Raw genomic sequence first — 27544 nt, forward strand, 5'->3', positions numbered from 1 at the left:
TTACTTTTTTTTCTTAATCTTATCAATTTAAAAAAATGTTTTAACTGCATTGTTGTTTAGTGGCTCGTCAGTAAGCATTTCACTGTAAGGTCCTGTTGTATTCATCGCATGACTGCCAGTCTGCACAGCGTGATATCAGCCCTGAGAATATCGGACTGCTTTTCTCCACTACATCACCGGATTCCTGACACAAACAGTGGACCATTACACCAGATCATCGCAGCTAGCTAGCTACTACCGAGTGGCTATTGTGGCTAACACCCCTGTCCAGAAGAAAGCACCAGTTAGCCTCGAGCTAGGCACATCTCCCTTGATAGCCAACGAAGTACACCAACTACAATACCTCAATCCATCACGACTGGTCTGCTGACGTAATTCGGCCAATGTGCTCTCAACCGGCCTCTGTATCGTGGATGTCGGTGAAGACCCATCTGCTAGCCCCGGCCCGCTAGCTTTCTGAATGCCCTGTCTCCCTCTCGCCTAGCGTAGTAACGACTACTGAACGGCTCCCTGTCTCATGTTGCTGCTCATTGAACCCTATGATCACTCGGCTACACAGCTGATATCTGCTGGACTGTTCATTAACACGGTACTTCATTTTGTTTATCTATTGGCCCCATGCTCGAACTCAGGCCCCGTGCGTAGCTAACTGACCCTCTCTGCTCATTCATCGCCATTCATCGCCATTTACCCGTTAGCTGTTTACCTGTTAGCTGCTTACCCGTTAGCTGTTTACCCTGTTGTTGTCTTACCCGTTGTTGTCTTAGCTCTCCTAATCAGCAGCTGTGATTGCTTTATGCCTCTCTAATGTCAATATGCCTTGTATACTGTTGTTTAGGGTAGCTCTCATTGTTTTATTTTACTGCGGAGCCCCTTGTCTCACTCAACATACCTCAGATAGCTCCTTTGTCCCACCCTCCACACATGCGGAGACCTCAACTAACTTGTGCCTCCAGATGCAACCTCTCTCATCGTCACTCAATGCCTAGGTTTACCTCCACTGTACTCGCACCCTACCATACCCTTGGCGATACGTTATGCCTTGAATCTATCCTACCACTCCCAGAAATCTGCTCCTTTTATTCTCAATCTAAGCTAGATTGTAAGACGGAAATCTGTAAACATGGGCACCCTCATAGATATCATCCTGACTAACCTGCCCTCTAAATACACCTCTGCTCTTTTCAACCAGGAGCTCAACGATCACTGCCTCATTGCCTGCGTCCATTATGAATTTTACCCCCCTTTTTCTCCCCAATTTCGCGGTATCCAATTGTTAATAGTTACTATCTTGTCTCATCGCTACAACTCCCATACGTGCTCGAGAGAGAGAGACGAAGGTCGAAAGCCATGCTTCCTCCGAAACAAAACCCAACCAAGCTGCACTGCTTCTTAACACAGCGCACATCCAACCCGGAAGCCAGCCACACACGTGTCGGAGGAAACACCGTGCACCTGGCGACCTGGTTAGCGTGCACTGCGCCCGGCCCGCCACAGGAGTTGCTAGTGCGCAATGAGACAAGGATATCCCTACCGGCCAAACCCTCCCTAACCCTGACGACGCTAGGCCAATTGTGCGTCGCCCCATGGACCTCTCGGTCGCGGCCGGCTGTGACAGAGCCGGGGCTCGAACCCAGAGTCTCTGGTGGCACAGCTAGTACTGGAATGCAGTGCCTTAGACCACTGCGCCACCCGGGAGGGCCTTTCTAATCGACCTGGCCCGGGTATCCTGGAAGGATATTGACCTCATCCCGTCAGTAGAGGAAGCCCGGGTGTGCTTTAAAAGTGCTTTCCTCGCCATCTTAAATAAGCATTCCCCTTTCAAAAAATGTAGAACTAAGATCAGATATTGCCCTTGATTCACTCCAGACTTGACTGCCCTTGACCAGCACAAAAACATCCTGTGGCGTACTGCACTAGCATCAACCGATCACTGCCCGCACCCGCCCAACTAGCATCACTACTCTGGACGGTTCTGACTTAGAATATGTGGACAACTATAAATACCTAGGTGTCTGGCTAGACTGTAAACTCTCCTTCCAGACTCATATTAAGCATCTCTAATCCAAAATTAAATCTAGAATCGGCTTCCTATTTCGCAACAAAGCATCCTTCACTCATGCTGCCAAACATACCCTCGTAAAACTGACTTTCCTACTGATCCTTGACTTCGGCAATGTCATTTACAAAATAGCCTCCAACACTCTACTCAGCAAATTGGATGTAGTCTATCACAGTGCCATCCAATTTGTCACCAAAGCCCCATATACTACCCACCACTGCGACATGTACGCTCTCGTTGCCTGATCCTCGCTACATATTCGTCGCCAAACCCACTGGCTCCAAGTTATCTATAAGTCTTTGCTAGGTAAAGCTCCACCTTTTCTGAGCTCATTGGTCACCATAGCAACACCCACCCGTAGCACACGCTCCAGCAGATATATTTCACTGGTCATCCCCAAAGCCAAGGTTTTTAAATGGTTCGCACAAACTTACTCCCAGTGGTTCACACAAACCTACTGCCCTTTTCATTTACTTACTGTACCATACTTAACGGCTGGTCAAGTTTGAATTAAGTAAAATCAATGACCTATTCTTATCATTGCTGTGTAATAGGAGGTTGGACCTTAAACTAGGATCTCGTTAATGCAGTCATGGAGTTAAACTCCTTCTCTCATTGCGACCGGTCCTTTCCTCTCCTCTTTGAAAACACATCATTAGCCTGGCAGCACATTGATTAGGCTAAAGACAGGTTCTTTTCTCTCAACTTCTGAGATGAAATGTACATCATAACGAATCATCCAAAGGCTAGCCTGTTAATACGCCCGAATCTTCCTCTTGACAAATGAGCTCCTGTTACCAGCTGTGACAGTGTACGCCTCAAGATAATCACAGTCCTAGTTTCATCCTCTCTCAAGTGTGTTCAAGCACCAGAGGATGAATATTCCATGTAATTGTTTTGTCTAGTTTATGTATGCCACTCCACTGATAAATGTGCATCAGGTGCCTAAAAGTAGACTAGGGATTCTGTTTGAGAAGTGCCATCATACTGAGTGGACTAAGCACGCGCGGATTAATGAACCGTGTATGTGTGTCCATGCTTGTGTGCTTGTGTGTGTTCATGCAGCTCATGCGATGCGACAGTGTGAAGACCCAGGAAGCTGACAGCAAGGACTCAGCCCCCTTCTCTCCATCTAGCCCACGGGAGAAGTGGCTTCGCAGGAGGACGCCTGTCAAACTGAGGGTGAGGAAACCAACATGAGTTATTAATGAAAGATAAAGGACAGTTCCGCTCCTTTATCCCCACACTATATAGTGTACAGTGCTACTTTTGATCTGGGATAAAAGAAGTGCGCTATATAGAGAATAGGGTGCCATTACAAATCAAATCAAACTTTATTTGTCACATACTGAATACAGGTGTAGAGTTTACCGTGAAATGCTTACTTACAAGCCCTTAACCAACAGTGCAGTTCAAGAAATAGAGTTAAGAAAATATTTACTAAATAAAATAAAGTAAAAAATCAAATCAAATCAAAAAGTAACAGAAGAAAATTACATATTGAGTACATATCCTGGTAATCCATCTAGCCCCGCGGCTTTGTGAATGTTGACCTGCTTAGTGGACTTGCTCACATCGGCTACGGAGAACGTGATCACGCAGTCGTCCAGAACAGCTGGTGCTTTCATGCATGCTTCAGTGTTGCTTGCCACAAAGCGAGCATAAAAGGCATTTAGCTCGTCTGGTAGGCTCCCGTCACTGGGCAGCTCGCCGCTGGGTTTCCCCTTGTAGTCTGTAATAGTTTTCAAACCCTGCCACATTCAATGAGCATCAGAGTCATTGTGGTAGGATTCAACTTTAGTCCTGTATTGATGCTTCGCCTGTTTGATGGTTCATCACAGGGCATAGCGGGATTTCTTATAAGTGTCCGAATTAGTGTCCCGGTCCTTGAAAGCGGCAGCTCTACCCTTTAGCTCAGTGCGGATGTTGCCTGTAATCCATGGCTTCTGGTTGGGGTATGTACGCATGGTCACTGTGGAGACAACGTCATTGTTGCACTTATTGATGAAGACAGAGACTGATGTGGTGTACTCTTCAATGCCATCGGAAGAATCATGGAACATAGTCCAGTCTGTGCTAGCAAAACAGTCCTGTGGCTTAGCATCTGTGTCACCTGACCACTTCTTTATTGACCGAGTCACTGGTGCTTCCTGCTTTAGTTTTAGCTTGTGAGCAGGAATCAGGAGGATAGAATTATGGTCAGATTTGCCTAATAGAGGGTGAGGAAGAGCTTTGTACGCGTCTCTGTGTGTGTAGAGTAAAGGTGGTCTAGAGTTTTTTTTCCTCTGGTTGCACATTTAACATGCTGGTAGAAATGAGGTAAAACAGATGTCCTCGGCCTCTAGGAGTGCCACTTCTGGATGAGCATCTTCTTGTTTGCTTATGGCCTTATACAGCTAGTTGAGAGCGTTCTTAGTCCCAGCATTGGTTTGTGGTGGTAAATAATATAGATGACACCTCTCTTGGTAGATAGTGTGGTCTACAGCTTATCATAAGGTACTCTACCTCAGGCGAGCAATATCTTGAGACTTCTTTAATATTAGACATTGCACATCAGCAGTTATTAACAAATAGACACACTCCCCCACCCGTGGTCTTACCAGACGTAGCTGCTCTGTCCTGCCGATGCACGGAGAAGCCAGCCAGTTCTATATTATCCATGTTGTCATTTAGCCAAGTCTCTGTGAAACATGAGATATTACAGTTTTTAATGTCTTGTTGGTAGGATAGTCTTGAACGTAGATTGTCCAGTTTGTTTTCCAATGATTGCACGTTGGCCTATAATACGGAGGGTAGTTGTGGTTTACCTACTCACCTGCCCTCCTCCCCATTTTTCTCTGTCTTTTCTTCACGCGGATGACAGGGATGTTGGCCTTGTCTCGACAAAGCAGTACATTCTTTGCGCCGCACTCGTTACATTTATTTGTCCAGTTCACGGTGAGTAAACGCCGTTCTGATGTCCAGAAGCTCTTTTCTGTCATAAGAGACGGTAGCAGCAACATTATGTACAAAATTAGTTACAAACAGTACAAAAAAAACGAACAAAATAGCGCAGTTGGTTAGGTGCCCATAAAACGGCAGCCATCCCTCCTGCGCCTTTATCAATATATGGACAGACCCTACTCTATGTACTGGAGAAAGACAGATTATATTCTGTTCAATCCCTGTTTGAAGAAATTCCCAAAAATATTGAATAATCTTTAGCTGAAATCTGCTGGAGACTTTCAAACGTTTTCTAATTGAATCTCAATCAGAGACAAAGGGATAAGGACATGTGCACACACACACACACGCACACACACACAGTTACACAGGCACTCTTACCATCAACTTCACACATCTTTTCACAGTTTTAATCATTTCTGCCTCAATAGCATTGGTCTCTTTTAGTTGAACCAAGAAATACACCAATACTGAATGGGTGAAGAGCTTCTGCAATCTTGTGAAATTGTTGCTTGTGTGGGCTGAGTCCTGAATGTCAGAAAAAAGATGCTAGCACAACATCACAATTAACTGATACTCCAGCATAAAAGACTATATGACTACTGCCAGGCTGAAAAGTCAGTACAGTGTATTTCTGGGCCATCTTTAATTCACAGTATATTCAAAGGAAATAATTAAATAACAATGGGCTTTTGTCCAGTTATATTATGTACTGCGTGGCCAACTGGAACATATCTACATTTAAGGAAACTGGCCATAGGTTTTATTTTTGGACTGTGTCTTACATGCTCTGCTCCAGCCTCTAATCCTGTGATCTGTCTCTTGTGTAAGTGGTAGATGAGAGACAGCTGGAGGAGGAGCAGCTTGGAGAATATGACCTGAATATGATATATGGTATAGCTGTATTGCTATACAGTCTCCTGGTGCCCTGTATAGACTTTATCTGGGCTCTGCCAGCTCATCCAGGGGATAGTGATACCATTCAGAGGGCCCTGCCTGGTATCAGTGATGCTGTGACTTCAGTTCACTCTCCTAGTAAGGGGCTCTTTGTCACTGATGGAGTGGGGCCACCGCTGCCTGTGCTGCTTCCTGAGCACCATTGTCACCAGTAAAACGGGGCTCTGCTTCTCCAAAGTTCATCTCCTCCTCTCAGTGTGTGTTGGAGGGCAAGGTGAACTCACCACTCACCCAGTGTGATAGCGATATGTTCTGCTATTTTCCCATAAGACAGGCATTCATGCAGAGAGATTCAACAGTGACCTGTAGCAGAGGAATGTGGTCACTGGCCTGATATTGGAATGAATCTGGCCTTTCAGCCGGTTCACAGCAGTAGACAGTGCTGCAGATGTACCAGTGTGTAAAACTCTGTGTGTGTTTCCTGGGTGTGTGTGTGTGTGTGTCTAAGGCATGCTGAGATGCCACAGCTTCAGTTCAGCATGGCACGGAACTGACGAGGATTAATTATTGACAAACTTAATCTGTTTACCTGCTTCATTAGATGACAATAACTGGTGTCCCAATATTCATGATACAAAGACTAACACATCACATCAGTCTACAACATTGGTTAGTGTGCTCAAACTAGGCTCATGGAGCTATGTTTTAAGAGTATTATGTAGCCTTTATACAGTTCTGCTGCAGATGTGGTAGTTTATGTACAAAAGACCATGTACCATTTTGTAACACTGCGTATTTCTGTGACATCGAATATGCTCAGAAATGCCCCCAAAAAGCACGTTAGGTTTCATTAGATACTTAGGCCTCTATTTTGAGCTTATGTTAAGAGCGCCCCTTTAACGGCGGTTTCAACTTGTAAAAGCTAGCACTCTGCTATTTTCCAACTCTGGTGCAGTTGGTTATGACATCAATTTTGCCAGTGGAAGCGCACAGTAGCCTAATCAGTAGCCTAATCAGTAGCCTATGACCAATGTTTTATTACATCATGAGCAGCATAACAGTCAACAGGCATTCCTTTCTTTATATTGGACATCCATGCAGGTTGTTCTTCATTAGTCATATGTGCAATGCTCATTGAATGAAAGGTTTCAGTGACTGTAGGAAGTCTGTTAAGGAACATCAAGTTATTACAATAGACTTGCTTATTGTTTTTCCTTTATCATTTGGTTTAAAAAAATGCATCTTCCATTTTCATCTGTTGGACTGAACTGTCAAATCTCGGGAATTATGATTACTGTCCTTGGTGCTGTATCCACTTGTAGCCTAGGCTATTTGCCTGTTTGTTTGTTTGTCTTTCACGTGGCAAAGTCACTAACAGGCCATATCAGTGGCGTAGGCTTATCTCATTATAACGTTTGGGCAATGTCCATGGCTCAAACATGCAGTGCATTTTCAAAGAGTGAATGCAATGTGTGTAGTGGAATATTTCAATGTTGAAGTCAATAACAAAAACTAGATAGGCCTAGTTATAACAAACATGTAGCCTATTATAGGATTACTGTATACTATTTAATAAACTATCTTCAATGGATAAGACAAACATCCATGCCTCCTGCCAAAGAGCCGTTGGGCCTACTCTACCGTTCAAAAGTTTGGGGTCACTTAGAAATGTCCTTGTTTTTGAACGATTTTTTGTCCATTGAAATAACAAATTGATCAGAACAGTGTAGACATTGTTAATGTTGTAAATGACTATTTTAGCTGGAAGCAGCAGATTTTTTATGGATCATCTACATAGGCGTACAGAGGCCCATTTTCAGAAACCATCACTCCTGTGTTCCAAAGGCACGTTGTGTTAGCTAAGTTTATCATTTTAAAAGGCTAATTGATCATTAGAAAACCCTTTTGCAATTATGTTATCACAGCTGAAAACTGTTGTCCTGATTAAAGAAGCAATCAAACTGGCCTTCTTTAGACTTGTTGAGTATCTGGAGCATCAGCATTTGTGGGTTCGATTACAGGCTCAAAATGGCCAGAAACAAAGGACTTTATTATGAAATTCGTCAGTCTATTCTTGTTCTGAGAAATGAAGGCTATTCCATGCAAGAAATTTTCAAGGAACTGAAGATCTCATACAACGCTGTGTACTTCTCCCTTCACAGAAAAGCTCAAACCGGCTCTAACCAGAACAGAAAGAGTGGGAGGGAGGCCCCGGTGCACAACTGAGCAAGAGGACAAGTACATTAGAGAGTCTAGTTTGAGATAGACGCCTCACAAGTCCTCAACTGGCAGCTTCATTAAATAGTACTTGCAAAACACCAATCTCAACGTCAACAGTGAAGAGGCGACTCCGGGATGCTGGCCTTCTAGGCAGAGTTCCTCTGTCCAGTGTTTGTGTTCTTTTGCCCATCTTACTGGACAGAGGAACTCTGCCTAGAAGGCCAGCATCCCGGAGTCGCCTCTTCACTGTTGATTTGGATTAACTAACACAACGTGCCATTGGAACACAGGAGTGATGGTTGCTGATAATGGCCTCTGTACGCCTATGTAGATATTCCATAAAGAATCTGCCATTTCCAGCTACAATAGACATTTTCAACATGAACAATGTCTACACTGTATTTCAGATCAATTTGATATTTAAATGGACAAAAATGTGCTTTTCTTTCAGAAACAAGGACATTTCTAAGTGACCCCAAACTTTTGAATGGGAGTGTATGTGTGCACACATTGCCTTATGCGTATGTAACGAGAGATGTGATTTATGATGCTTCTGACCCGATCATATTTAGAAAAATAGTTGTTTTAAAAAACGAACTGATTGTTTTCCGTTTAATTTGATAAAAAATCAAACTTACTATCAATGGGTTTATGGCTCGAATGCAATGTAATTTCATCTGCAAATAAGTGCCAATCTGATCTGTACGATGGTTTCATGATGTTTATAAAACATTACAATTGGGAGCAGTATAACATTACATTCCCTTTTCTCTTTATATTGGATCTTTATCCAGCTCCTGTGAAAAGTTTGTATGTGCGTAAAACCCATATGGAGCAATTATGGTGCCTGTAACTTTATTTAAACATAGCCTATTTAAAACAAGTTGTTTCTTATTCTTTACAATTTGAATTACTCTTTTTAGGCCTTATCAAACGCCTAGTGAATTTAATCTTGCTCATTGATTATGTGGCATGTCCATGTCCAGACTGCAATTTACAGTTGGCCTAGCCTTTATATCAGTGTGAATGCTATAACCTATGTTAAATAGTGTCATTCCATTTGAAGAAATGCAATTAGAATAATGTGGAATACAAACATATTCAATATATTTAGCAAATATGGGGCAGGCTATTTAACGAACTAGGCTATAGCAGACTAACATTCAATCAACCAATCAAATGTATTTATAAAGCCCTTCTTACATCAGCTGATGTCACAAAGTGCTGTACAGAAACCCAGCCTAAAGCCCCAAACAGCAAGCAATGCAGGTGTAGAAGCACAGTGGCTAGGAAAAACTCCCTAGAAAGGCCAGAACCTAGGAAGAAACCTAGTGAAGAACCAGGCTATGAGGGGTCACCAGTCCTCTTCTGACTGTGCCGGGGTGGAGATTATAACAGAACATGGCCAAGATGTTCAAATGTTCATAGATGACCAGTAGAGTAAAATAATAATAATCACAGTGGTTGTAGAGGGTGCAACAGGTCAGCACCTCAGGAGTAAATGTCAATTGGCTTTCATAGCCGATCATTCAGAGTATCTCTACCGCTCCTGCTGTCTCTAGAGAGTTGAAAACAGCAGGTCTGGGACAGGTAGCACATCCGGTGAACAGGTCAGGGTTCTATATCCCCAGGCAGAACAGTTGAAACTGGAGCAGCAGCAGCATGACCAGGTGGACTGGGGACAGCAAGGAGTCATCAGGCCAGATAGGACCATGCCTCAGGACTAGGTCCCCCGAGAAAAGAGAGAAAGAGGGAGAGAGAGAGAGCATAATTACATTTACACAGGACACTGGATAAGACACGAGAAATACTCCAGATATAACAGACTGACCCTAGCCCCCCAACACAAACTACTGCAGCATGAATACTGGAGGATGAGGCAGGAGGGGTCGGGAGACACTGTGGCCCTGTCCGACGATACCCCCGGATAGAGCCAAACAGGCAGGATATAACCCCACCCACTTTGCCAAAGCACAGCCCCCACACCACTAGAGGGATATCTTCAACCACCAACTTACCATCCTGAGACAACGCCAAGTATAGCCCACGAAGAGCTCCCCCACGGCACAACCCAAGGGGGGGCGCCAACCCGGACAGGAAGACCACGTCAGTGACTCAACCCACTCAAGTGACACACCCCTCCTAGGGCTGGCATGGAAGAGCACCAGTAAGCCAGTGACTCAGCCCCTGTAATAGGGTTTGAGGCAGAGAATCCCAGTGGAGAGAGGGGAACCGGCCAGGCAGAGACAGCAAGGGCGGTTTATTGCTCCAGTGCCTTTCCATTCACCTTCACACTCCTGGGCCAGACTACACTCAATCATAGGACCTACTAAAGAGATGAGTCTTCAGTAAAGAATGAAGTTGAGACCGAGTCTGCGTCTCTCACATGGATAGGCAGACCATTCCATAAAAATGGAGCTCTATAGGAGAAAGCCCTGCCTCCAGCTGTTTGCTTAGCAATTCTAGGGACAGTAAGGAGTCCTGTGTCTTGTGACCGTAGCGTACATGTAGGTATGTACGGCAGGACCACATTGGAAAGGTAGGTAGGAGCAAGCCCATGTAATGCTTTGTAGGTTAGCAGTAAAACCTTGAAATCAGCCCTAGCCTTAACAGGAAGCCAGTGTAGAGAGGCTAGCACTGAGGTAATATGATCACATTTTTTGGTTCTAGTCAAGATTCTAGCAGCCGTGTTTAGCACTAACTGAAGTTTATTTAGTGCTTTATCCGGGTAGCTGGAAAGTAGAGCATTGCAGTAGTCTAACCTAGAAGTGACAAAAGCATGGATTAATTTTTCTGCGTCATTTTTGGACAGAAAGTGTCTGATTTTTGCAATGTTACGTAGATGGAAAAAAGCTGTCATTGAAACAGTCTTGATATGTTCATCAAATGAGAGATCAGGGTCCAGAGTTACGCTAAGGTCCTTCACAGTTGTATTAGATAGAGACGACTGTACAACCATCAAGTGCAAATGAACTGAATCCCCCAAAAACATTTCCACTGCATTTCAGACCTGCCACAAAAGGACCAGATGACATCATGTCAGTGATTCTCTCGTTTACACAGGTGTTAGTGTTGACGAGGACAAGGCTGGAGATCACTCCTCCATGCTGATTGAGTTCAAATAACAGACTGGAAGCTTCAAAAGGAGGGTGGTGCTTGGAATCATTGTTCTTCCTCTGTCAACCATGGTTACCTGCAAGGAAACATGTGCGGTCATCATTGCTTTGAACAAAAAGGGCTTCACAGGCAAGGATATCGCTGCCATTAAGATTGCACCTAAATTAACCATTTATCAGATCATCAAGAACTTCAAGGAGAGCAGTTCAATTGTGAAGAAGGCTTCAGGGTGCCCAAGAAAGTCCAGCAAGCGCTAGGACCGTCTCCTAAAGTTGATTCAGCTGCGGGATCGGGGCACCACCAGTACAGAGCTTGCTCAGGAATGGCAGCAGGCAGGTGTTTGTGTATCTGCACGCACAGTGAGGCGAAGACTTTTGGAGGATGGCCAGGTGTCAAGAAGGGCAGCAAAGAAGCCCCTTCTCTCCAGGAAAAACGTCAGGGACAGACTGATATTCTGCAAAACGTACAGGGATTGGACTGCTGAGGACTGGGGTAAAGTCATTTTCTCTGATGAATCCCCTTTCTGATTGTTTGGGGCATCTGAAAAAAAGCTTGTCCGGAGAAGACAAGGTGAGCGCTACCATCAGTCATGTGTCATGCCAACAGTAAAGCATCCTGAGACCATTCATGTGTGGGATTGCTTCTCAGCCAAGGGAGTGGGCTCACTCACATTTTGCCTAAGAACACAGCCATGAATAAGAGAGCAACCATCCAGGAACAGTTTGGTGACAAACAATGCCTTTTCCTGCATGAAGGAGCACCTTGCCGTAAGGCAAAGGTGATAACTAAGTGGCTCGGGGAACAAAACATTGATATTTTGGGTCCATGGCCAGGAAACTCCCCAGACCTTAAGCCCATTGAGAACTTGTGGTCAATCCTCAAGAGGCGGGTGGACAAACAAAACCCCACAAATTCTGAAAAACTCCAAGCATTGATTATGCAAGAATGGGCTGCCATCAGTCAGGATGTGGCCCAGAAGGTAATTGACAGCATGCCAGAGCAGATTTCAGAGGTCTTGAAAATAATTGTCAACACTGCAAATATTGACTCTTTGCATCAACTTCATGTAATTGTCAATAAACACTTACTTTTTTTTTGACACTTACTTTTTTGCCCCAATGTACATCGTTTGTCTTCAGGAAGGCAGTGAGTTGTGCGCAACAGCTTTCTCTAAAATGTTTCTACAATTGTTGATAGAAATGGGAGATTCGATATAGGCCGATAGTTTTTAATATTTTCCAGGTCAAGGTTTGCCTTTTTCAAGAGAGGCTTTATTACTGCCACATTTAGTGAGTTTGGTACACATCTGGTGGATGTGCTGTTTATTATGTTCAACATAGGAGAGCCAAGCACAGGAAGCAGCGCTTTCAGTAGTTTAGTTGGAATAGGGTCCAGTATGCAGCTTGAAGGTTTAGAGGCCATGATTATTTTCATCAATGTGTCAAGATATATACTGTATATATTAAAAAACTTGTGTCTCTTGATCCTAGGTCCTGCCAGAGTTGTGCAGACTCAGGACAAATGAGCTTTGGAGGAATACGCAGATTTAAAGAGGAGTCCGTATTTTGCTTTCTAATGATCATGATCCCATCCTCTCTTGGGGAATGCTGCTTTTTAGTTAGCTTTGTGACTATCAAAAATACATTTTGGATTGTTCTTATTTTCCTCAATTAAGTTGGAAAAATAGGATGATCGAGCAGCAGTGAGTGCTCTTCGATACTGCACGGTACTGTCTTTCCAAGCTAGTAGGAAGACTTCCAGTTTGGTGTGGTGCCAATTCCGTTCCAATTTTCTGGAAGCTTGCTTCAGAGCTCGGATATTTTCTGTATACCAGGGAGCTAGTTTCTTATGACAAATGTTTTTGTTTTTTTAGGGGTGTTACTGCATCTAGGGTATTGCTCAAGGTTAAATTGAGTTCCTCAGTTAGATGGTTAACTGATTTTTGTACTCTTGACACCTTGGCTAGGTGGAGGGTGTCTGGAAGGGCATCTAGGAATCTTTGGGTTGTCCGAGAATTCATAGCATGGCTTTTGATGATCATTGGTTAGGGTCTGAGCAGATTATTTGTTGTGATTGCAAATGTAATAAAATGGTGGTCCAATAGTCCAGAATTATGAGGAAAAACATTAAGACCCACAACATTTATTCCATGGGACAAAACTAGGTCCAGAGTATGACTGTGGCAGTGAGTAGGTCCGGAGACATGTTGGACAAAACCCACTTAGTCGATGATGGCTCCAAAAGCCTTTTGGAGTGGGTCTGTGGACTTTTCCATGTGAATATTAAAGTCAACTAAAATGTGAATATTATCTGCCATGACGACAAGGTCCGATAGGAATTCAGGAAACTCAGTGAAGAACGCTGTATATGGCCCAGGATGCCTATAAACAGTAGCTATAAAAAGTAATTGTGTAGGCTGCATAGATTACATGACTAGAAGCTCAAAAGACGAAAATGTCGGGGGAGGGTGTTTTGTCAATTGAAATTTGCTGTCGTAAATGTTAGCAACACCTCCGTCTCTTTACGGGATGTGCAGGGGATATGGTCACTAGTGTAACCAGAAGGTGAGGCCTCATTTAACACAGTAAATTCATCAGGCTTAAGCCATGTTCCAGTCAGGCCAATCACATCAAGATTATGATCAGTGTTTAGTTAATTGACTATAACTGCCTTGGAAATGAGGGATCTAACATTAAGTAGCCCTATTTTGAGATATCACAATCTCTTTCAATAATGGCAGGAATGGAGGAGGTCTTTATTCCAGTGAGATTGCTAAGGCGAACACCGCCATTTTTAGTTTTGCCGAACCTAGATCGAGGCACAGACACGGTCTCAATGGGGATAGCTGAGCTGACTACACTGACTGTGCTAGTGGCAGACTCCACTATGCTGACAGGCTGGCTAACAGCCTGCACCCTATCTCATTGTGGAGCTAGGGGAGTTAAGAGCCCTGTCAATGTTCGGAAATAAGATGAGAGCACCCCTCCAGCTAGGATGAAGTCCGTCACTCCTCAACAGGCCAGTTTGTGGGTGTCCCGGAAAGAGGGCCAATTATCTACAAATTCTATCTTTTGGGAGGGGCAGAAAACAGTTTTCAACCAACAACTGAATTGTGAGACTCTGCTGTAGAGCACATCACTCCCCCTAACTGTGAGGGAGCCAGAGACAATTACTCGATACCGACACATCTTTCTAGCTGATTTGCACATGTTGCGCTTGGTGACCACTGACTGTTTCATCCTAACATTGAATTGGAGTGACAATACAATACGTAAAGACATCACTTGAAGCAACCATGTATTTATCCATGGAGCACGTTCTGATTGGCCAGTGAGGTGTCAAGCCTCGACACACCCACAACTTGTTTATTAATCCAAACTCAGCCCTTACGCACCACCAGCTACTCCTCCCATTATTCCGGTTTTGAAAATATTTGACACAACCCGTACCTATAATGCTACCGCAGGTGAAAAATGTACCATTGCATTAGGTTTGCTCAAATAGAGCCCTTCATGTACATACGCTACTGCAGCACAACCCTTAGAAATGGCCCTTTAAGTGTTCCTAAAAGTTTCCTTCAGTCAAACCCATCCCCAATTACTCTATCACCAACCACCTGTGGTTAAGACTGAGGTAATGCAGCATACATCACTGCAACATAGCCAGGGAATTACATCTGCAAACTCCTTTGCTTTCATTTCCTATTAAAATCCCACCAGCTCAGCAATAAAGTTGTTTTATGTCCCAAATGACACACTATTCTCTATATAGTGCACTACTTTTGACTAGCCATATGGGCCCTAGTCAAAAGTGGTGTGCACTACAAATTGAATAGGGTGCCTTTCGGGATGCCTTCATAGAGTTAGAGGATTTCTCCATAGCTCAGCTCAGTTAGGGTTATTCATCTTGCTCTTTGAAATTAGATGTAGTGAAGGGGAACCAGAACCACACTCCTACTGTAGCCAGGGGTTCATGGAGATTCGACAGCCTCTTTTGGTAAGGTCCTGTAGTGCACATTTCTTCTGAGACTCATTCGCCACACGTCTCAAATGTGATGCATCGCATCAAAACGTGTAGGGCTATTTGTCATCGTTCCTTTGACATTCCATTCTGCCGATGTAAACACCACGTCTGAAGAGGAGTGATGCAGAAAGTAATGAAAGACAAATGTGTAGCCCCAAATGGCCCTATTCCCTTTATAGTACATTACATTTGACCAGAGATCATGGTCTCTGGTCAAAGTCGTGCACTATATACTCTTAGAAAAAGGGTTGCAAAAAGGCTCTCCCCATAGGACAACCCTTTTTGGATCCAGGTACAACCCTTTTTAGTTCCAGGTACAACCATTTTTGTTTCAATGTAGAACCATCTGTGGAAAGGGTTATACATGGAACCCAAAAGAGTTCAATCGGGAACCAAACAGGTTCTACTTGGAACCAAATATGGTTATTCAAAGGATTCTCCTTTTAGGTTCTAGATAGCACCTTTTTTCTAAGTGTGTAGGGTTCCATTTGGGATGCATACAAACCCAAAGAGAAGTGACAGAAAATTACTTCTCATGCAGAATGTGACTGGCAACCACAGGGTGAATGATGTCATCACCACAGAGGAGGGACCACAGACTCTGGTTGGTCGGTTCATGTACGGCCCCTTGGACATGGTGACTCTGACTGGAGAGAAGGTGACGACAACACACAACATGCCTCAGCAATAAACATTATTAATTCAAATTGTTTGCATGTCAATAAAGATGAACCCATATTGCTCTGACAAAGGATCTTGCTCCTGAACCTTTTTGCATAATTTGCAAACACCCGTTGCACTACTTACAACACTATAGTTGCAGCACTTTTAAAAGTGTCTGCGTGTCCATAAAGTTAAATTGATACTTCTCTTAAAGTGAGTGGTCTGACAAAGGAATTTGCTTTGACAGACGTCAACACTAAATTTTATTGAAAGGAATTAAATTGCTGCCCTGAACCTTATAATGAATCTCTCTTGTCCTCTCACAGGTGGACATTCTCCTGATGACACAGCCCCAGTCTGGCCGCTGGGTCCACTTTGACACAGAGGTGACCACCAGTAGTGGCAGAGTGGTCTACACAATTCCCAAGAGCAAGAAGCTGGCCACCGGGGTCTACCCTATCAAAATGGTGGTCAAGTAATCAAACAGCTCCTTTTTATTCCTTATTGAGATGCAACCACAGCATGTTTGTAACAGTATGTTAGCGGTTCTGTCAATAATGAAATGGATGTGGGTTGGGACGAGTTCCCATGAAAGTGTACTGAATTAAAGGGTACTGAATTAAATTATGGCACATATCAGTGATGGAGGTAAAGTAGCGTGAAGCTCTTAACAGTGTACTCACAGGTTGTTGAATAACAAGGAGCCCCAGAGGTGCTGCTGCTGTGAATTACCACCAAACCTATTGATCATCCTCCCCCCTCTCCCCCTCTCTTTTCCTCTCTCTCCCCAGGGGAGATCAGACGAGTGCGGAGGCCTACCTGACGGTGCTGCCCAGGGGGATGGAGTGTGTGGTCTTCAGCATCGATGGCTCCTTCGCTGCTAGCGTCTCCATCATGGGCAGCGACCCTAAAGTCCGTCCCGGAGCTGTGGACGTCGTCAGGTAACTGATGCCTCCGTGTGTGTGTGTGTGTGTGCGTGCAATTGTTTGTGTGTGTGTGTGTGCATGCAATTGTTTGTGTGTGTGTGTGTGTGCATGCAATTGTTTGTGTGTGTGTGTGTGTGTGTGCATGCAATTGTTTGTGTGTGTGTGTGTGTGTGTGCATGCAATTGTTTGTGTGTGTGTGTGTGTGTGTGCATGCAATTGTTTGTGTGTGTGTGTGTGTGTGTGCATGCAATTGTTTGTGTGTGTGTGTGTGTGTGCATGCAATTGTGTGTGTGTGTGTGTGTGTGTGTGTGTGTGCATGCAATTGTGTGTGTGTGTGTGTATGCAATTGTGTGTGTGTGTGTGTGTGTGTGTGTGTGTGTGCATGCAATTGTGTGTGTGTGTGTGTATGCAATTGTGTGTGTGTGTGTGTGTGTGCATGCAATTGTGTGTGTGTGTGTGTGTGTGTGTGTGTGTGCATGCAATTGTTTGTGTGTGTGTGCATGCAATTGTTTGTGTGTGTGTGTGCATGCAATTGTTTGTGTGTGTGTGTGCATGCAATTGTTTGTGTGTGTGTGTGCATGCAATTGTTTGTGTGTGTGTGTGCATGCAATTGTTTGTGTGTGTGTGTGCATGCAATTGTTTGTGTGTGTGTGTGCATGCAATTGTTTGTGTGTGTGTGTGCATGCAATTGTTTGTGTGTGTGTGTGCATGCAATTGTTTGTGTGTGTGTGTGCATGCAATTGTTTGTGTGTGTGTGTGCATGCAATTGTTTGTGTGTGTGTGTGCATGCAATTGTTTGTGTGTGTGTGTGCATGCAATTGTTTGTGTGTGTGTGTGTGCATGCAATTGTTTGTGTGTGTGTGTGCATGCAATTGTTTGTGTGTGTGTGTGCATGCAATTGTTTGTGTGTGTGTGTGCATGCAATTGTTTGTGTGTGTGTGTGTGCATGCAATTGTTTGTGTGTGTGTGTGCATGCAATTGTTTGTGTGTGTGTGCATGCAATTGTTTGTGTGTGTGTGCATGCAATTGTTTGTGTGTGTGTGCATGCAATTGTTTGTGTGTGTGTGCATGCAATTGTTTGTGTGTGTGTGCATGCAATTGTTTGTGTGTGTGTGCATGCAATTGTTTGTGTGTGTGTGCATGCAATTGTTTGTGTGTGTGCATGCAATTGTTTGTGTGTGTGTGCATGCAATTGTTTGTGTGTGTGCATGCAATTGTTTGTGTGTGTGTGTGTGCATGCAATTGTTTGTGTGTGTGTGTGTGCATGCAATTGTTTGTGTGTGTGTGTGCATGCAATTGTTTGTGTGTGTGTGTGCATGCAATTGTTTGTGTGTGTGTGCATGCAATTGTTTGTGTGTGTGTGTGCATGCAATTGTTTGTGTGTGTGTGTGCATGCAATTGTTTGTGTGTGTGTGTGCATGCAATTGTTTGTGTGTATGTTTGTGAATGTCTCTTCCAGATTTTGTTTGATTAAGGAGCAGTTCAAGCAGAGAGAAATGATTAATGGAATGAAAATGATAACTAATTTGCAACGCCAAGAAGTCATCTGTTCAGCTCAAAATATTATCCTTTTATTTTGTCACATTAAAGGGAGTTTGAAGGAAGTTGCTGAATAGCATTAGCGCAATTGCTAACTAGCATTAGGGCAATGACTGGAAGTCTACATAAAAAGCTGTAAACTTCCAGTCATTGCGCTAATGCTAGTTAGCACTGGTTTGCAAAACTACCTCTAACGTCCTTCATACTGGACACAGATACATAGCAAATGTCTCCACAAGTTAATCTGACTCTGGGGAAGTAGATAAAGGGCTTCATTGTAAAAAATAAAATAAAAAAATAAACCATACATCTCAGAGGAATATTATTGATGTCAATCTGTCGTTATGTTCAGTGAAAACAATAATTCTCAGAGCAATGTATCTATTTATCTTTGTGTCCAGACACTGGCAGGACCTGGGCTATCTTATCATCTACATCACAGGGAGGCCAGACATGCAGAAGCAGCGTGTGGTGTCATGGCTGTCCCAACACAACTTCCCCCAGGGCATGATCTTCTTCTCTGAGGGCCTGGTCCACGACCCACTGAGACAGAAAACCATCTTCCTCAGGAACCTAGTGCAGGAGGTACAATAGCCTCAAAATAATGTGGATATCTTTTTCTTTCTATCTCGACTCCTTCTCTTTGTGTATGTCTCTTCCTCTCTTTCTCTCTCTCACCCTCTATATGTCTCACTCTATTTTTTCTCTCCCTTTCTCTCTTCTTCTCTTTCTCTTCCTCCCCTATTTCTCACGCACACTTCTTTGGTTCTCATATTGACATTGACGTTGTAGGCACAGCAGTATAACCTCTGGTCGCACTGCATGAAAGTGCCAAACCCATCATCAAATGTTACTTCCCCCCCTCCCTCTGTCTCTTTCTTTCTTTCTCTCCCTCTCTCGCTCCCTCCATCACCCTCTCTTTCTTTCTTTCTCTCGCTCTCTCTCTCTCTCACTTTCCCTCTCTGTCCCTCTTTCTCTCTTTTCTCTCTCTGCCAGTGTCACATTAAGATCAACTCAGCCTATGGCTCCATGAAGGACATCTCCGTGTACAACATGCTGGGTCTGAGTCCTTCCCAGATTTATATTGTGGGCAGGCCTTCCAAGAAGTACCAGAATCAATGTCAGGTAGACATCAGTACACTCTTCTACTTTTCTTTAACGATCAAGCAAATGGCATTGATTCACTAATAGTTATCGATCGTGTTTTGATGCATCTATTCTGGTCTGTCTTTCCTGTCACTCTCTATCGCTATCTACCCGTTTAGTCTTCTATTCTTTTATCTAACATGGCCACTCTCACTGTCTCGCTCTCTCTCTCGCATTCTCCTACTCTCTCTCGCTCTTCCCCATAGTTCCTAAGTGATGGCTATGCAGTGCACCTCTCCTCACTGCAGTTTGGCCACCGGGCCAGACCCAAGAAGCTTTCCTCAGTACGCATGGTCCTGAAGAAAGGCTCCTTTGGCCTCTCTGCCAAACCTGACTTCCTGTGTAAACGCACCCACCTGAGGAGAACCATGTCTGTCCAACACCCTGATCCTCCCTGCACCCCCAACCCCAAGCCTGAGCGGGCCCAGAGCCAACCAGAGTCTGACCAGGACCCCGGGGGAGGAGGAGGGGGCGGCGGCCATGGTGTTTGGGGGCGGGCCTCCATGCACCGTGGAGAAACGACACCCTGACGGACAGAGAGAGATGGAGGGATGATGGAAGAGGACAGGGGTCTCAGTGTCCAGGGTCAAGGTGAAGATTCACACTTAAATGGTTTAAATTGCCCTATATTATACTCCTAGAACTGTATGATCATACCATGTCTCTATAATAGCAACACACTGAAAATATCCCCCCAGAACCTGTTTCTGTGTTGGTGTACGTGAGGCTGTGAAAATACATTGTTCCCTCTTCCATTGTGTAGTTTGTGTAGACTGCAGCATATGGGCAATTATGTAATGTGAATAAATTATTCATTTAGACTCATTTAGATATTGACTTTTGGCTCTTCAGCATTGTGGCCTAACCCTAAGCCTAGGCTTTGAAAACATAAGGCTTAGGAAAGCTTTGACTCCAAGCTGTGTACTCTAGTGCAGTCAATAAATGTTCACCTTGATTTTATGTTTTGTGGTGTGGTACACAAGGGTCATCACAGCTGGAATAGGAGCTGCAGATGGCTTGATTTTGTTATGTTTTGTGGTGTGGTACACAAGGGTCATCACAGCTGGAATAGGAGCTGCAGATGGCTTGATTTTAATTATTATATTTTTTTACTTTACCCCTTTTTCGTGGTATTCAAGTGGTAGTTACAGTCTTGTCTCATCGTTGCAACTCTCGTTCAGACTCAGGAGAGGCGAAGGTCGAGAGCGATGTTTCCCCTGAAACATAACTCAACCAAGCCGCACTGCTTCTTGACACAATGGAAACACTGTAAACTTAATGACCGTGTCAGCGTGCATGCACCCGGCCCGCCACAATAGTCGCTAGAGTGCGATGTGACAAGGATATCCCTGCCAGCCAAACCCTCCACTAACCCGGGCGACGCTGGGCCGATTGTGAGCTGCCCCATGGGTCTCCCAGGTGCGGCCGACTGCGACAGAGCCTGGACTCGAACCAGGATCTCTAGTGGCACAGCTAGCAAGTGCGATGCAGTGCCTTAGAGAGGGGAGGCCCAGACATTATGATTTATACAGCTAAACAAAATCATAATAAAAACAGCTTTACCGTCTGAGAGCGGGGCAGAGAGAGAGATATAACTGAAAAAGTGAAACATGGAGAGAGAGACTGCAGTCAGAAAGATGGAGAGAGAGGAAAGAGAACGAGAGATGGAGAAAGAAAGCAGGCAGGAAGATTAGAGATAGGGGGAGAGCAGACAGAGAGAAACGGAGAGAGATCAGCGATCAGTCTGTATACTCACTCAAATATTCATGCAGGAACCTGAGGTAGCTGTGCTATTATTAGGAACAGTTCCTTTATTTTCAAAGCCCACTGCCTCCTATTTTCCCATTTAACAGAGCCGAAATCCACTCATTTCTAGATTTGGGAATAGTGTTTCTGAAATTATGGAGATTGGAGCATGGGTACTGTGTCACTTCAGTGGGCCTGTAGGAACTAATCTACACTTAACAAAAATAGTCATGTGAAGTCCATAGATTGAAGCCTAATTTATTTAAAATGTATTTAAATTGACTGATTTCCTTATATAACTTATAACTCGGCAAAATCATAGAAATTGTTGCATGTTGCGTTTATATTTTTGTTCAGTATAGTTGTCTTTCGTTGGTCACGGTAATGCACAGGTGTATAGGATAATTCACTGTTCACTTACAGTGCAGTCGGAAAGTATTCAGGCCCCTTCCCTTTTTCCACATTTTGTTACGTTACAGCCTTATTCTAAAATGTATTAAATATGATTATTTCTTCATCAATCTACACACAATATCCCATAATGACAAAGTGCAATAAGGTTTTTAGACATTTGAGCAAATGTATTGAAATGGAAAAACAGAAATACTTTATTTACATAAGTATTCAGACACTTTGCTATGAGACTCTAAATTTAGATCAGGTACATCCGGTTTACATTTTTCATCCTTGAGATATGTTTCTACATCTTGATTGGAGTCCACTTGTGATAAATTCAATTGATTGGATATGATTCGGAAAGTAATTGTCAGAGCAAAAACCAAGCCATGAGGTTGAAGGAATTGTCCCCAAAAACTCCATAAATCAGGCATTTATGGTAGAGTGGCCAGACTGATGCCACTCCTCAGTAAAAGGCACATGACAGCCCGCTTGGAGATTGCCAAAAGGCACATAATGGACTATCAGACCATGAAAAACAAGATTCTCTGGTCTGATGAAACCAAAATGAAACTCTTTGGCCTGAATGCTAAGCTTCACGTCTGGAGGAAACCTGGCACCATCCCTATGGTGAAGCATTGTGGTGGCATCATCATGCTGCGGAGGTGTTTAAAGCGGCAGGGACTGGGAGACAAGTCAGGATCGAGGGAAAGATGAATGGAGCAAAGTATAGAGAGATCCTTGATGAAAACCTGCTCCAGAGCTCTCAGGACCTCAGACTGGAGTGAAGGTTCACCTTCCAACAGAACAACGACCATGAGCACACAGCCAATACAATGCAGGAGTGGCTTAGGGACAATTCTCTGAATGTCCTTCTGTGGCCCAGCCAGAGCCCAGACGAACCCGATCGAACATCTTTGGAGAGACCTGAAAATAGCTGTGCAGCGATGCTCCCGATCCAACCTGACAGAGCTTGAGAGGATCTGCAGAGAAGAATGGGAGAAACACCCCAAATAAAGGTGTGCCAAGCTTGTAGCGTCATACCCAATAAGACTCAAGGCTGTAATTTTATGTAAATGTGTTATATTTAAGTTTTTTTTAAATGTTATATATTTGAAGTCGGAAGTTTACATACACTTAGGTTGGAGTCATTAAAACTCGTTTGTCAACCACTCCACACATTTCTTGTTAACAAACTGTAGTTTTGGCAAGTCGGTTAGGACATCTACTTTGTGCATGACACAAGTAATATTTCCAACAATTGTTTACAGACAGATTATTTCACTGTATCACAATTTCAGTGGGTCAGAAGTTGACATATTAATTTGACTGTGCCTTTAATTAAACAGCTTGGAAAATTCCAGAAAATGATTTCATGGCTTTAGAAGCTTCTGATAGGCTAAATTACATAATTTGAGTCGATTGGAGGTGTACCTGTGGATGTATTTCAATGCCTACCTTCAAACTAAGTGCCTCTTTGCTTGACATCATGGGAAAATCTAAAGAAATCAGCCAAGATCTCAGAAAAAAAAAGTCACAAGTCTGGTTCATCCTTGGGAGAAATTTCCAAACGCCTGAAGGTACCACGTTCATCTGTACAAACAATAGTATGCAAGTATATATATTGACATAACCTGAAAGGCCACTCAACAAGGAAGAAGCCACTGCTCCAAAACTGCCATAAAAAAAGCCATACTACGGTTTGCAACTTCACACGGGGACAAAGATTGTACTTTTTGGAGAAATGTCCTATGGTCTAATGCAACAAAAATAGAACTGTTTGGCCATAATGACCATTGTTATGTTTGGAGGAAAAAGGTGGAGGCTTGCAAGCCGAAGAACACCATCCGAACCGTGAACCACGGGGGTGGCAGCATCATTTTGTGGGGGTGCTTTGCTGCGACTGGTCCACTTAACAAAATAGATGGGATCATGAAGAGGGAAAATTATGTGGTTATATTGAAGCAACATCTCAAGACATCAGTCAGGAAGTTCAAGCTTGGTCGCAAATGGATCTGCCAAATGGACAATGACCCTAAGCATACTTCCAAAGTTGTGGCAAAATGGCTTAAGGACAACGAAGTCAAGGTATTGGAGCGGCCATCACAAAGCCCTGACCTCAATCCTATAGAAAATATGTGGGCAGAACTGAAAAAGCGTTTGCGAGCAAGGAGGCATACAAACCTGACTCAGTTACACCAGCTCTGGGAAGCTTGTGGAAGGCTACCCGAAATGTTTGACCCAAGTGAAACAATTTAAAGGCAATGCTACCAAATACTAATTGAGTGTATGTAATCTAAGTGATGAAAGAAATAAAAGCTGAAAGAAATCATCCTCTATTATTATTCTGACATTTCACATTCTTAAAATAAAGTGGTGATTCTAACTGACCTAAAACGGGGAATGTTTACTAGGATTAAATGTCAGGAATTGTGTAAAACTGAGTTCAAATGTATTTGGCTAAGGTGAATGTGAACTTCAACTTCAACTGTATACATTTGCACAATTGTCTAAAAACCTGTTTTCGCTTTGTCATTATGGAGTATTGTGTGTAGATTGATCAGGGGCAAAAACAATTTAATCCATTTTAGAATAAGGCTGCAACGTAACAATATTTGGATAAAGTCAAGGGGTCTGAATACCTTCTGAATGCATTGTATATATACTGTATGTGGCTTTGGGATTTGATTGGAATTTGAACCACTATACTAACTGAATCTCTCTTTCTTTTGGCAGTGTCGTCACCTATATTGGATCTTCTGCTGGTATCAGTTGTGTTAACCTCCTGCTTGGCCCTCTACACTTCTTTAACAGCTGCCCCTCTCCACTCCCAGGACTCAGTAGATGATGTTCCTCAAGCTTTCTCCTCATGCTTGAAACAGCCATGGATTCATCCTAATGCTGTCTCTCAAGCTCAAATTATGTCCAATGTGGCAAAAGTTTTCAGTGGCAGTGCTAATGAATCAATGTGTTATCGTTTGTCAAGCTGAGAGAGAGAGACACTTTGGTCATTTGTAAAATGGTGCAGAAACATTTGCTGCAGAACGTTAGATCAACACACAGATGCAACCAGAGTCATATGCCAGAAGACTCCCTCTCATCCCCCACTGGGAATAGTAACAGAGAAGATCCTGTTGAAACCTATGGAGGAATGATCTAGCCCAAGCAATACACCACCAGGAGATGTTCCAGACAGTGTGTTCATTGACCTGCTGTGTTGACAGGTGGCAGAGCTACACCGACTGACATTTATTCTCTATGTAAATAGGACAGACATCTTGTCCCCCTCTATGGTCTGTATCCCCAGGATTGCTGTGGGGCCTCTGGCTGCTTCACGCTGGGGACATTAACCTTATGTTCCTCAGCCTGGCTGACCTAAACTAACCCCACTCCAGCCTCCGCCCTATAGCCATCCATCCATCTCTCCCTCTCTCATTCAGTCAGTCATTGAGGCAGAACATGGCTTCAGACAGCAGCCTGGTAGGGGGTCCATGGCCACTGGTTGCTCTGACTTGCACTATACAAGTACTACAGTATACCGTGGTGCTTGGTGGGCTGTAGTTCTGTGGAATGCCTGTGGAATGCTGTTACTCCTGCTGGCTCAGATATGATAGCGGGATTTTCTTGCTGTTGTGATCTTATATTGGTCCGCAGATGTTGAACTACATGTTTTACTCCTTCCCTGTCGAGGTTCTGGGCTCGCATGATATGCTTTGTAAAGCTGTTTGAGGGAAGGCTTGTACTGAATTGACTGAAATTGTTTACAGGTTGGTGATGAGATAGACACAGCCATCAGAGTAGTCATGACGACCTCTCATGAGGAATGATGAAATTAATGATTTGATTTTGTTATGGTCAAAAGTCTACGACATGGACCTGACAGTTGGAAGAGAATACGTCCTGTTAACATTATATCTTGCAATAGATCCTAACTTTCTTGTCAGGTGAAATAACATAATTCAGAATGCGATAGTTAGCATCCATTTTAGGAAAGCTACATCTTGAACTGTGAGGGTCATTGGGACTAATGAAGGGGCATGTCTATTGATATGAGATACCATGTCACCTTTTCATACATTGTACTATGGTGGGTGAGGAAAAGAGCTCACCTCTCTTTGCAACACACATATTTTTCTATGATGAAAAACTGTGTGCAGAAATATTTTAAAAGTGTGTTTTTTAAACTTTGTTGTTTAATGTGACTGAGTTACTTTTGCCTTAATATCTATTTTGTTGTTGTGTAGAATAATGAAAATGATATTACTAACTTAATTGCTTGACCAAAGTATGAGTTTGACATTCATGAGAAAGTACATTGAATCTACTTGATATTTTGTCTTGTATACATTTTAAGTATATGCTGGAATGGAGTCATGCTTCATGTATGCACTGGGTGTGTGTGTGTGTGTGTACGTTTCTGTATATTTAAGTATTAAGTTTCTGTATAATCAAGTATTTATGGTGTAAATACCTGGAGCTCCAATGTGCTCCTGAACATGAAAGTAAAGACCATGTATTCTGGAAGGAGAAGTCGAAGGTTGTTCAGTGTTGCCTGTTAAAAACAGGAGTATGGTTCAGATTTAAGATGAGCGTTTCACCAAGGATTACACTGACAAGGTTTTTATAACTGTCAAGAAAGGGCGAGAGCTTTAGCAATGCCTCGGGGTTTAGTTTCAAACCCATTGACTGGAGAAGAATCTCTGTTGGTTGAAATCAGAAGCTTTGAAAGAGAGTGTGAGAGAGAGAGAGAGTTGTTTGCTTTCCTCTTTTGTTTAACCACATTGAGTAACACAACTTAGGGACAGTATCTAAGCTTACTAAACTAATGACAGAACAGTAGCTATATTTAAAACATGAATGTAAAAAGTCCCAGTAACTCCATCCCTATAATAATGTCAATAACATACCAGCAACAGTGTCCTGGTCTGGGTGAATACTGTTGATAGGATGATACAGTTTGACTTGTGATTTGTATCTTGATCATGACAATGTCATCTGATCATTCCCATCAATATAATGTGTTGTACACGGTATGATAATGTATTTTCGACGACACTACCATAGGCGTTGTACACTAAGACATTTACAGTGATTCTGATTTCAGCTGGCCTGTTTCCTATAAAATGTGGTGTGAAAGGAAAAAATAAATTGCCATGAAATATTTTACATAATTTCTGTAAATTAAGTTATATTTGTTTATTGATTGTCATGCTATTCTATCTTGAGGTAAACTATATGGTCAGAGTTGCACTGCTGCAGAAAACCAATAGAACATTTTGTTCAGATTTAATGTAGTGGAAACATGCGTTTATGTGATATGGTTTCCTGTAATTGTGTTCTTGGACTTCAACCATCTCTCACTATCTTGTCAGTAATAAAAAGAAAAAGAGCACAGACAGAGGCTCAATGTGGTCCAATGATCCTGTGTCTATATTAATTGCCTTCACAGCTGTCGCTATAGACGCTCCTGTATTGTAATGGAGAGTCGAGAAGCAGGTGAAAAGTTGAATAAAACCACTAACATGGAACGTGACAACATAACAGAAGCGTCTACGCATAAACACAGGAACAATACATGTATAAAGAGCACAGACAGAGGCTAAACTTGGTTTTAAAACTCCAATGCTCCTGTGTCTGTGTCAGTGGAGGCTCCTCAGAGCAGGAAGGGGTGGATCATCCTCAGTGAATTTCCTAAAAATAAAAAGTTATACATTTTAGATAAAACTATACAAAATATATTCACGTCACCAAATAATAAATTAAAACTGTCACGTCTACCCCCTCTCCGGCGCTCAACGTCGCCGGTCCACTAACCACCAGTCCTGGCAATCCATCTTTACGCACACCTGGTAACCATCATTACGCA

General features: G+C 43.2%; 1 protein-coding gene across 2 annotated transcripts in view; it reads left to right on the forward strand.

The window, feature by feature from the left end:
• Positions 1–27095, forward strand: part of LOC109904853 (membrane-associated phosphatidylinositol transfer protein 3) — a 125562-nt gene extending 98467 nt beyond the window's left edge. For both annotated transcript variants that reach the window (XM_031790848.1, XM_031790849.1), the window contains exons 13-20: positions 3128–3244; positions 15804–15920; positions 16252–16400; positions 16717–16866; positions 18792–18975; positions 19387–19515; positions 19743–20127; positions 24415–27095. In XM_031790848.1, the coding sequence (XP_031646708.1) occupies positions 3128–3244; positions 15804–15920; positions 16252–16400; positions 16717–16866; positions 18792–18975; positions 19387–19515; positions 19743–20066 (1170 nt within the window). In that variant the 3' untranslated portion in view covers positions 20067–20127; positions 24415–27095. The remainder of the gene's footprint in view (positions 1–3127; positions 3245–15803; positions 15921–16251; positions 16401–16716; positions 16867–18791; positions 18976–19386; positions 19516–19742; positions 20128–24414) is intronic.
• Positions 27096–27544: the final 449 nt, after the last annotated feature.

This window comes from Oncorhynchus kisutch, linkage group LG15, assembly GCF_002021735.2.
Source record: "Oncorhynchus kisutch isolate 150728-3 linkage group LG15, Okis_V2, whole genome shotgun sequence".
Taxonomy (NCBI): Eukaryota; Metazoa; Chordata; class Actinopteri; order Salmoniformes; family Salmonidae; genus Oncorhynchus; species Oncorhynchus kisutch.